The 12,549-nt window shown below is 32.2% G+C and overlaps 1 protein-coding gene across 2 annotated transcripts in view; it reads right to left on the bottom strand.

Moving 5' to 3' along the window:
- LOC145289539 (fizzy-related protein homolog) overlaps positions 1-12,549 on the bottom strand; it is a 114,326-nt gene that overhangs the window by 82,341 nt on the left and 19,436 nt on the right. Inside the window, exons 1-2 of one of the 2 annotated variants that reach the window (XM_080136420.1) lie at positions 9,273-9,378; positions 3,999-4,151 (exon numbers count right to left, since the gene is read on the bottom strand). In XM_080136420.1, coding sequence (XP_079992546.1) covers positions 3,999-4,064 — 66 coding nt within the window. In that variant the 5' untranslated portion in view covers positions 4,065-4,151; positions 9,273-9,378. Of the gene's footprint in view, positions 1-3,998; positions 4,152-9,272; positions 9,379-12,549 lie in introns of those variants that run through there. The other variant, XM_080136419.1, reaches the window with a different exon arrangement.

Raw genomic sequence — 12,549 nt, 5'->3', positions numbered from 1 at the left:
TTATTCTACATCTCCCCCCCCCCCACGAGTAGGCTGGGTTGTATGAGAGGTGTATCTCTCTTTTAGGCCTAGTTTGTTGTGGGGTAGTAACCTAGAAAGAGCTCGGGGAATCCTTGATCGAAAGCGTGGGGATATATGTGTGGTTTGTTGTTGGGGTTTGGTTGCTGTGTATGTGCTATTACAGGGAGACAGTGGTGGGAGATGCAAGAATGTAGTATCGTTTGAGGGAATTGTTGGTCCTAGTGTTTCACTTGGTATTGGGGTTGGTGCAGGCTTGAGTTCGCATTTTCTGAGGAAACGGCGGTTCCTAAGTGTGATCCTTCCGGATCCGTTAACACTGATTCGGTATTGTCGATCTGGTAGGGAACTGATGATTTTGCCCGTTGTGTTCCATCTGCGATTGACTGGATTTTGGATGGCTACGGTGTCACCAGCTTGTAACGGTGAAAGGTTGTGGGTATATTTATTGTATCTTTCTACTATTTTTGCATTGCGGTGGTGGAGCATTTCCTCGCGGTGTTGTGCCGCTGACACCCATTCAGGATGAGGCTTGTAGAGGATTGGCTGTGAAGGGATGTAGTCATATGTTATTTGTCCATAACATCTCGCCTTCTTATATATATATATATATAAAATGGCAATTGATTCGTCTTGACAGATTCTAATCATCTTGATGTTTATCACTAGCCTCACTGTAATTGTTGTATAAATTATCAGTGATACCCAAACTACATTTGTGGGTTTGAAGATGACTTTTCAGGCCAACAGCTGACTTGCACAATCTGACGTATATGTGACAGGGTCCACTGAATTTGTTTTTGTAGTAGTCTATTTATGTGCAATTAAACGCTTCTTATAGTTCAGCTGATATCTTACATTTCTTCAAACAAACCACACAATAACTGCCTTCCAGTCAAGGTGGGAGGTTTCTGCTTTCTTTGTAGACAGCATGTTATTTTTTGTGGTTGATGTAAGCAGCTTTCAAGAGGAGTATCTGATCACAATTTCACATTTTCACTTGTTTACTTCATTAGGTCAAACTGACACACTATCTTTCCTAAGATTCTTTCCAAAAACTTTAGTTTCATTTCTAGCTTTCTCAATTTGGGCTGACATTTTGTTAGTGTTTCCAAATTCTGATCAGGTAACTTGAAGGCTTTAAGATTTCTTTTACGCAATCCTTAAAATGCCTCTTGGGTTCGTGCTGAGGACATTTTCCAATCTTAAGCTTACCGTAAAACAACTGCTTAGGTAGCCTCACATCCTCTATACAAACAACATTACCTGCCCAGAATAACTGGTTTTTCGTCACCAATGATTCAATGCTTAAACATTTAGCTTTTTTAGGGTACGTTTGTGTTAGGTGTCAGTGACTGCCACTTTACATTCACAATTCGCCAAGACATTTCTGATGAAATCTTTCGAGTTGTTTTAAGTGCCAATGCTGTGTTGTCCAGCACTCTGATGAGTAAAGTGAAATAGAAAATATACAGGTTGAGTAAACACTAGTCGTGGTTTTGACAGATACCATGATCACATCACACTCGCTTTTCTAGTGTTCCAAATGTTGTGCTAATTTTTTACATGTGAAGACATATCTCCGCATCCAGGGAGCCATCTCTGGAAAGTGCTACTCAAATACAAAAATGTGTCCATAACATCTCGCCTTTTTTTTTCGCATCGATATTTGGTTCAATGTATAGAGTGCAAGGTGCAGGGCTAAACATCACTTTTGTCTTCTTAATGCTAATAGTTAAGCTAAAGAAGCCACATGCTACTGAAAATAATTAATTATATCTTGAATATCTTGTTCTAAATAGGACACAAATCAGCATCATCCACATAAAATAAAGTAGTTCCCTAACCAAGCTTCCAAACGTTTGCAATTTGGTATTAAACCTTCTTAGATTGAATACTAAAGGAGAGGAAAACACGTTTATTGCAGTTTTTAAATGTGTATGCAAGAAGCATTGCAAAGTAAATTGAGAATAGAGTTGTCATTCAAAAGTGTTTCATGGAGGATCATCTTAGTCTCCAAGAAAACCTTTATCTCCTGATCATTGTCATCAAACCAGGCATACAGACTTGTTCAGACCAATGATCTCTACTCCAGAAGTATATGTCCAATCTTTAAAAGTTTCCCCAGGTATCAAACTTAATTGTGCAAGACTGACCATATATATATATATATATATATATATATATATATATATATACACACACACACACACACTGGAATACTTGTCACAGAACAGGTAAAATAAATTCATTGAAAACCTTTACAATACTCATTTTCTTATGAAGATTAAAATCAAGATATAATGATAATAACCTTATTTCTAGAATCCTTATTCCAGTTTTGATCAAAATCCATAACATAATTTTGACTCTAGAAAATATTTACAATTTAAGGGGTCTAAAGAAAAATTCCAAATTAGGAAATTCCTCTTAACTGGTGTCTAATGACTATGCATCAAATTTAATGCAAATCTGAAATATTTAAATACTTAAATGATTGGTTTAATTCATATCACACTTGCTAAAAATCATTTAAAATACTCCAAAGAAACTGAAATTTGGAGAATTTTTATTAATTGGTATTTAATATCTAGTGTTAAAATTTCACAAAAAAAATCAGAAGTATCTGAATTTTCACGCACTTTCAACCTTTTTTACCCTTTTGTGTAAACCTAAATATAGTCCACATTATGCACCCTTACACTTTGCAGCTGTGTTCCAACATTTATAATAATTAGTGAATTTAGGAATGAAACCTATGTATATATAAATATATGCACATAATAACCTTTTATATATATACTAGCAAAAGTACCCGTCGTTGACTGGGTTCAAAAACAGCCTACAGAAAATGGACTCTGATTTATGAAAGTATGATAGGTTATGAAAAGGAAGGGTTGTAAAAGAGATAGCTTCGAATTTGGGGGTATCAAAACCAAAGTAAAATATGATGAAAGTAAAAATAAAATAGATAAACCCCATAATTTATTATACCATACCTGTTCACACTGAAACACTTATCACAATATTCTGTGGATCTATATTAAAAACCTTAAACTTTGTGTCATATTTCCATTCTATGGAGGTCAGGCATGAATGAACACCCCATAATTTTATTATACCATATTTCTTCAAACTGAAACATAATTATCAAAGTATACTTACGCAGATAGATATGAAAAGTCTTTATTAAAGTTTGTGCCTATTTCCATTCTATGGAGGCCAGGCGCGAACAAAGACCCCACAATTTTATTATACCATCCCTATTTAAGTTAAAACATACTTATCAAAGTATTATAATGTACATTTATATCAAAAACACTTGTAAACATTGTTTTTATTTTAAAATTTTTTATTTTCATACTTTTTTCATACCACAATTTTAATGAGTCATCATTATACCAGATCAAACATTCCTGTGTCTCGATACATCTTCTATCATTAAATGTGATCAGTTTTCTATAATAGTCAACCGTATAAGAGCCTATTCGTGACCAGACATACAGACGTTCAGCTTTTTATTATAGATATATATATATATATATATATATATAACTACTCCATTTACTCACATAAAATTAATATACGAAAGTATAAATTTATGCGTAAACTTTAAGTATTTGCTTTAAAAGTGCTCAATATGTAGGTAGAGCTAATTAGTAATTTATAAAATATATCCAGGCTAAATAGAGCATACACAAAGAATCAGGTCAACCAGAGGTCAAATGGGCCTTTGTCCTGTAAGTGCATGTTCATTGGCTGATAGAAAGGGCGCAGTGGATACTAGAAAGCTGATTGGCTAACTAAAATCTCAATAGAAGGTACGTATATAAAAACGACAGACAACAACAAAATTCGCGCATAAGCCTGAAGAATCCTAGAGTGGATGAAACGTGGAATATTCAGTGTAGCTTAATCGCCATATATATTTTATAAATTACTATATATACATATATATAAAAGAGCAAGTTTGTACTTACCGAGGAGTAGGGAGAGTTTTGACCATTCTGTTGTCTCAAGAGTCTTTTTTCATAATCTGGGTCCATCTTATACCACGTGGCTCGGAGGGATTTGTTGTTATATGGTGAAACCAACCAGAAGTCTAATTACAAAAGGGCACAGAAATATCTATGCTGAAACACAGAGGAAAAAGAAAAATAATTTAATGAAAATCATTGATAAGTTAATGTAAAAGTCAGCAAGTTTTTGTAAAGAAAGTCAGCTTTTTCAGCCAACTCATCATATTCTGTTTAACACTTGTTTGGCATGCGTTTGATTTAAAAACTGCGCCAAAGTTAACTCTGGCCCAGTTTTTACTTATCTTTTTTTTCAAGTCAATCCTCATCACTTCCATGTTTTCCTTCGCCTTCCTCTATGAACTGAACATGCTACCTCAATCTGCTAATCCAACAACTCTTAACACATTCTTTTAAGATGACTTTACTATCAGAGTCTCCTGTTCTGCACACATCTCTCTATATATGTCCAGATTTTATCTTCTTCTCATTGCACATCCATCAGATCATTCTCATATCATTTCTCTCACTGTAACATGCCCTGAACCCTTCCTGGCCTGGTTTCACTTCAATACATCACATTATAAAAATGTGTTCTTGGTCAATAGTGGTAATACTCTGTTAGTTCCCCAAACTTAATCCACCCACTCATAATTCTTACAATCCCACATCACCTCTTTGTGCGCTAATGTTAAAACTCAGGTAACAAAACATTTGAGCAACCTCAATAACTTCGCAACCCGGATACATTTTGTCTCCATCTTCATTGTCATCCACACAAACTGATCATCTCTCAACATATAAAAAGCATAAGGAATAGAAATAGAAAGACAGGATGAAATAAGTAAAATATATACAAGCACAGACAAAAAGTTTATTTAGCATATATAAAAAAACTAGCAGGATTACCTGGTGTTGCCTGGAGCAAAGTATAGCATCTCTCTCTCTCTCTCTCTCTATCTCTCTCCTAACCCCTCTTTCTCCCTCATACAGCCCAGTCCTTTCTAGCTGGATACACACACAACTCTCCTTTATATAATTCTCACTTTTGTATAATAAATTCCTCTAGGAATGCGGCGACATTTTCTTTCCAAATTAGTACATAATAACATTGAAAAACAGACCCTTCCTAATGAAACCTAGCCCAGTTGACACCCCCACCCCTACCACGAGAATGAGTTTTTTATTTTTAATTTTAGATATTATTTATTCCAGGTAACACCGACCAAGAAAATACCAACCTTGTGAGTATTTGTTTTGTTATTTTCAACTTTTAGCTGGACATACAAACATACACACTAACAACTACTCTTTATATTATAAAAAAAGACTAGCATGGGAGTGCCTGGTGTTGGCTGGTCATAAAAAAATTTGCGACAAGGGGGGGGGGGTCGTTAAAAAAAATAACGGGATTCAAGTGTCATCAACCAGAAGTGAAACGAAAAGCAAAATTTTATAAGCAAATAAAAGAAGAAAAGATAAGGAAAAGGGAAAAAGCAAAGAAAAGGAAAAAGAAAAAACGAAAAAAGGGAAAAGAAAGAAAAAGTAAATGTCGCATGCTGGGCGTGAACTCACATAACTGAAGTTAGTAACCAAATGCTCTTATCGATGTGCCTATGATTACGCAGATGCTACAATGTCACAAATTCAGCTATTTAAAATAAAAGAACATATCGACAATTCGCGCATGCGCATTTTGCAAATCTTGTCAAAAGCCAGGTTTTTATCTACCCCCTACCCTGATCTTTAAACAAAACCATATTTCTACACAAAATAATGTACAATTTTTTTCCAATTCTTCAATATTTTTTGTCCTAGAGGTTGCTCTTTCTAACGTTGGTGTGTGTACAATGCGGATGAGAAAAGCTTTTTGCAGACATACAAACACACACACATATTTGAGATTTATATAATAGATGAGAAAAGTTAATAAGAAATAATAATAATATAAGAAAAGTTAATATAAATTTAAAAAGTCATGTTTTAAATTGTTTTTTCATATATTGACTCAGGCAAGATTAATTCAAGTCTATAAATACAGGATGTTTAATAATAATATCCATAAAAATAATTACAAGTAAACATTTGGCATTTATTTAATAAACATTCATAATTATTGCCAATTTAGAATTCTAAAATCAAACACAAATATCAAATTTCATTTAATGCATCATTTATATTATTAGATAAATCTAACCAATCAAATCTAAAATATGTTTATGAAGAGAGACGTTTTAATTATATGCAAAGTATATTTATTGAAAAAAAAAGAAGAGTTGTAAACTGCACTCAGTTCTTGTTTACTTGCCTTCTCATGAGGACAAAGTTAGGTACAAGGTCAGACTAATGTGAAGAAAATCCAACTCTCAAAAAGTAGAACTCTGGATTGAGAGGAAAATTTTAAATTGCCTCAGCCTAGAACTAATCGAGGGAACAGATATTACCATTTTTTAATCCTACCTCAAAGAAACCAATTATTTCTTTCTTTCCAATACAAAATGATTCTAAGTAAACAACTATTTATGTCCACTTAATCGGTATTAATAGAATTTCATTTCTTTATTTTTCATTCTAATTTGTGATAGTCTGGGGGTTGAATACCAGCCTAAAAAATCAAGAATGGCTTTATGACAGAGTTTAAATCCTCTGACTGGCAGTAATTATCATTTCCTACACTGCTGAGAACAAAAATTTTAAATACATGTCTATAAGTTTAAAATTAGTAATATTAATTTCAATAATATTATCATTATATATATGGAATTATTCAAATAAATTATTAAATATCTGTAAATATTTCTAGTTTTAGGCTTTATACAATTTTCTAGTTAAAAATCAAATTATACAGATAAAAAAAGGTATAAAAATTCCTATTAAAAAGAATTTTTTAAGTTGATTTTCATGTGTGTCAAATGAGGTTGGGGGCAGCTAATATTTCCTTTATACAGATTTTAGTTGTCTATTTACAAATTGTTGCATATTGAGTTTTAATAAAGTGACAATAAAAAGGTTTCACTGAATACTTTTGTTCAAGAATAATTAAATTCATTTCAATAAAAACATTTAAAAATGAATGTACCCCTTTTCTGATTAAAATCAATTCTCCCAGAAATCAAAAATGAAAATTATTAAAAATATTAGACTGTAGACAAACACCTTTGGTAAATACACATTGAAATACGTTTTTGTTTTTATTTACTAGTTATTAATCTAATATTTGTTGAAAACAAAAATAGGGAAAAATTGAAATGAATCTTTTTCATTCCTCTTTAAAATACTGTTTGTAAACATGATTATATTTAGAATTATTTTTCTTTAAACATCCCATCTAGACATAAATACAACTATTATAATATAAATAAAAAAGGTTTCAACGAAAACAAAAGTGAAAGTAAAAAGACAGCATGTATATAAATGAAAAATAAAAAATTAAAAAAAAAAAAAAACGTTTACACAAGTGTCCCATCCCCATGAGGGAAAAGTTAAATACAACTACTTTTACTGGTGGGTGTGGGATGCAGCTCCTGAAAAAAAAAAGAGACACATTGGATTGGGATAAAAAGAAAAAATTAAAATTACCTCAATCTAGAAAGATTTCTCCTCAAAACAGATAGTACACTTTGATGCCAGCCCAAAAGGACAAGCTTTCAGCGATTCAATCCTTTTTTCCTTTAATTTTTAAAAAAATTAATTAAAATGAAATAAAAATGTTTTAAGATGAATTTATCTCCTAGAAAATGGAAATTATTGGAAATATATAAAAATATTTTTTTTTAATATAGGGGGGGGGATATAATTTAAAACGAAATATATACAATGTGATTTTCAATGTAAAAAGGTTAGAAAGATATTTTTACAAAACAAAAATCAAATGATAAAAATAAGAATGAAAAATAAAAAATAACGATGTTTAAATGAAAATTCTAACCGAACGGAATGATGGAAAAAGATCAGTAAAGATGAGGAAACAAAATGAGTCTGGCACGAGCCAGGTTTTATAAAGCCAAACCAAAACAGAAAACAGCTGTTGGAGCACACAAAGAGGGACGCGTCACTTTTCACTTCCTTTGTCTATCGACGATTACAATAATAGTCGGGTTTTAATGTCATGTTTTATCACGAAATAAGGTTAAAGGAAAGAAAAATTTAATGCAAAGATCGTAAAGAATAAAATTAAAACCATTTTTTTTTAATTCCTTGTTCTTGATTAAACGACCCCAAAGCTAAAATCTGCTAAAATTAACGATTCGTATTGTTTATGTTTTTGCAAACTTGTTAAACAACGCAGAAAAGTCAGAATTAAAATTTTAAAGAAAACAAACAAGTATTTTGTTTTGGTTTTAAAAGATTTGACATTTTTTTCTCATTTTAGAGGAAAAAGATTTCGAAAATGGCTACAATTTTAATTTCAATAAATACGATTCTAATAGTTACGTTATGTAGGCTTGTTTGACTAAAACTTTAAACATTTAGATACTTTTCTCCAATTGAATAATAAACAATTACAATCGTTTATTTTAGGTTTTAATTGGAGTCGTTACTCGTTAAGTCACGAAGACTAGAGAAGTACATTTAAATGAAGCTATTTTAATCGTTGTTTTTCTGATAGTGTTTCTTTATTTTTTATTTATTTTTTTGTTTATATTTTTTGTTTTGTTTTTTACAGAATTTAGAATACTAGTTTCTCCGAGAAAAACTATTTAAGACAAATATACCATAATATTAGACTTTTTCCAATAATCTTAAAAAAAAAAAAAAAAAAAAAAAAAAAAATTCATTTGGATTATTCGGACTACTATTCTCATCAAGTTATTTTCACAATAAACAATACGTGAAAATGAGAATGAAGATGAGAACAGTAGTCCAAATAAAACGAATTATCAATCCTCATCTAAAAATTCATACACACACACATTATATATATATATATATATATATATATATATATATATATATATATATATATATATATATATATATAACTTGTTTATCATGATGTTTACTTAGCAAACTGATATTCGAAAATAGAAAATAATTTAGGAATAAGATGTCTCGCTTTTGTTCGCAAACAAAACAAAAAGTCGTTATGTCTCGAATGAGTCACTGTTGTAGAAAAGAATTATGCTTTCTTCTACATGAAAACTAATTTTGAAATCTTTCGACAAAATTGTTTTTTTTTTTTTTTTTTCAGACCAGCAATGTCAAGGGGAAATCGATTTGCACCTTTAGTTTACTTACTCGGAAGACGAAATGGATTCAAGGTTTTTTCATTTCAACTAAGTGCTCTTTATTAAGCACCTAGTGCAACTAACAACAACTGCTTGAAACAAGTCTCAACATGCACAACTTGGTTGAGACGATCGAAAAAAATATTTCATAACATTCGAAAAGATAAAAATAGAAATACCAATGATTTAGAAAATGATAAAAACTAAAAGATTATCCTTTATTAGTATTATTTTTTAATAGGTTAAAAATCGTTTAGCATTAAAATTTAAGATTTGTTAAATGTCGATTATTTAACTGCTTTACTTAATTAAATAAACCAATCTGGATTATTCTAACTATCATTCGCGTTTTGATTGTTTTAGTCACAACGTTTCAGCCGATGTAGCCTCCGGCCTTCTGTGTTTTTCAATTTGGGAACTTTCTGTCGAAAAACTCTGGAACCTGGACAGAATTTTGAACTGAACAATTTAATTTAGGGCGGCAAGATCGGAAGTTATAACGGGCGAATGATTGTGAGTATATAACAATTAGTCCGAATAATAATAAAAAAATATATATCGGTGCTTCTACAGAATTTGAACAGAGCCAAACAGACTTCAGCTCTTTGTTTAGAGTTGGGTAAGTTCGGGTTAAATAATAATAACAACAACAATATAAATACAAAAAAAAACAAAAAACAGTCCGGTTCAAATTCTGTACAAGTATCAAAATAATCGATTCCCATCTAAAAAAATGTTCGCAACAAAATACTGTCTTGAAATAAACAAAAAAAAAATGAAGAGTAATGTAAAAAAGTAAAATTTTAAAAAGATTATCATTTTAAGCCTCCGTATTTCGGAAGTTAATCCGAATTGTTTTTTGTTTGTTTTTGTTTACAATTAAATTTCAATACAACTTTCGATTATTTTAAATGGCAAAATGCCATATTAAACCCAATCTTATACTTACTAATGTATATAAATAAATAAATAAATAAATACTTTAACGAAAAAAAGATGTTTCAATACGAACGTAACGACCAAGATTATATTTTATTTTGAAAAAAAAATGTCGCTTTATGAAGACGAAAAAGAAACTAGAAAAACACAAAATAGCAATGAATAAAATATTCTTAACCATCAGAAAGAAATAATTTAATATATTTAACTAAAATTATAAACAATATATTACAAAGATGTTACAGCAAATTGTTGCTTTATTGTTGTTTTATTCACGGGTAACATTATTAAGCTATGGAAGCCTGGAAGAGACAAAATAATGGATTTGTGATTTACACGTCGAATTATTTCCTTTCATTCGTCGCAAAATTTGAAACATGAAATTCGGTTATTTTGGCAAAGAACATATACGAGGTGCTTTGAATAAGTTTCTAGACTTTTTTGTACAAACATTTAAAATTGTTGTAGTCTCTTGAAAATTAAATACGACAACTGACCAATTTTTTAAAATTTCAGGTTCAAATTAATAGCTACAGCAGGAATTGGAACACACCTTACTAAAACCTGATTGTCACAGTGAAATTGGTGAATTTCAAAAATGCAATCTGGACGTGAGAACACTTTAGAAGTACGATATGCAATAAAATTCTGTTTTAAACACGGAAAAATTGCCACAGGGACGTATGGAACACTTCCGACTGCTTTTGGACTATCTTATATTAATCGAGCGTCAGTTTTTGAATGGCACAAGAGATTCAAGGAAGGCAAGGGGTCTGTGAGGGATGATGAGAGGTGTAGGAGGAGTAAGGAAGTTAGAACAATGGAGTTGATTGGCCAAATAAAGAATTTCATGGATAAGGACTATCGTTTGTCTATAGAGACAATAAGTGCACAGTTTGATGTCAGTGTGGGAACTATACATACAATTATTTGTGAGGAAATAAAGATGTGGAGGATTTGTTCAAAGTTTGTTGCAAGGGTGCTCAGAGAAGATCAGAAATATAGACGTCATGACAGCAGATGGATGCTCGAGCTGATCAATTCAGATCCTGCAGTTCTTGATGTTCTGGTGATCTGGATCTACTGTTACGATCCAGAGACCCAGTGGAAGCATGTTGGCTCTCCTAGACCCATGAAGGCCAGACAGAATAAATCCACCCAGAAACTTATGATGATCCCCTTTTTTTGGACAGCACGATCATGATCTACATGTACTGGGTTCCCACTGGACAGACAGTCAACAAGGAATACTATGTTGAGGTTTTAAGGAAGTCCAGGAAGAGATTCGGTCAGAAGAGGCCAGCACTCTTCAAATCAGGTTACTGGCACCAGGATAACGCACCAGTCCACAACTCCATCCTTGTCACAGACTATTTGACAAAGATGGGCATCAAGACAGTTCCTCACCCTTCCTATACTTCAGACCTTGCTCCCTGTGACTTTTGGTTATTTCTTAAGCTCAAGGAAAACCTTAGAGACTGTCGTTATGAGACAATGGAGGAGATAAAAGGGACTGTAACGAGGGGCACACAAAATGACTTCCATGGGGCTTTCCAGAAGTTGTTAGAATGGTACAAGTGCATTGCAGAGGAAATTACTTCAAAAGGGACTAGAGTTTCATGTGGTTACTAGCAATAAAAGAGCTCATATGAAAAAAGTCTAGAAATATGTACGTCACCTCGTAAGTTTCCATTTTTCAATGAGCTCTAACATTATCCTAACAAGACGAAAACTATCCCACTCGATTAACAATATTTTAAATGTCCATTCATATTTTCATCTGAATATTATATATAATAGCAGGGGGTACCCGGCGTTTCCCAGGTGTGTGGAGGTGTAGAAAGGAACCTTGGGGAGGGGGGGAATTTATTAAGAGGTGTTTAAAAGAAAGTTGTATAGTAGTGGGGTTCCCTGGCATTGCTTGGGTCAAGTAAGGAACCTTGGAGATGAGGCGGGGGAGTTTAAAAAAATAATAATTAATAGTAGTGAGGGGGGTGAGGAGCAAAACAACAGTATACAGTTTGGTTTGAAAGAGGAAAAAAAAAGTGGCAGTAGGCAGGCAGGCTCGAACCCGTAACGCGAAGGAGGAAAAAAAACGTGGCGTCTTTGCAGATGTCTCCATCGTCTAACCGGAAGTTCAGAACTTTGAAATTAAGTGAAGTCAATTCAACTGATACGATGACTTGCAAAAAATGGCGATGCAAAAAAAAAAAAAAAGAAAAAAGACCCCTCCTTCCAGAAAACTGTCCAGTTTAAGGTGAAGGAATTAATGTTTTTGACTAATTTTTCAATATTTATCATCCGAAGGGTTGAGCTTTAAAACAATACCAATCTTGTGAGGATCTGTT

This window comes from Euprymna scolopes, chromosome 2 (assembly GCF_053919585.1).
Source record: "Euprymna scolopes isolate OS-2025 chromosome 2, ASM5391958v1, whole genome shotgun sequence".
In the NCBI taxonomy this organism is placed as follows: domain Eukaryota; kingdom Metazoa; phylum Mollusca; class Cephalopoda; order Sepiida; family Sepiolidae; genus Euprymna; species Euprymna scolopes.
Note: the sequence above shows the minus strand (reverse complement) of the source record. Positions and strands in the feature narration are given on the sequence as shown.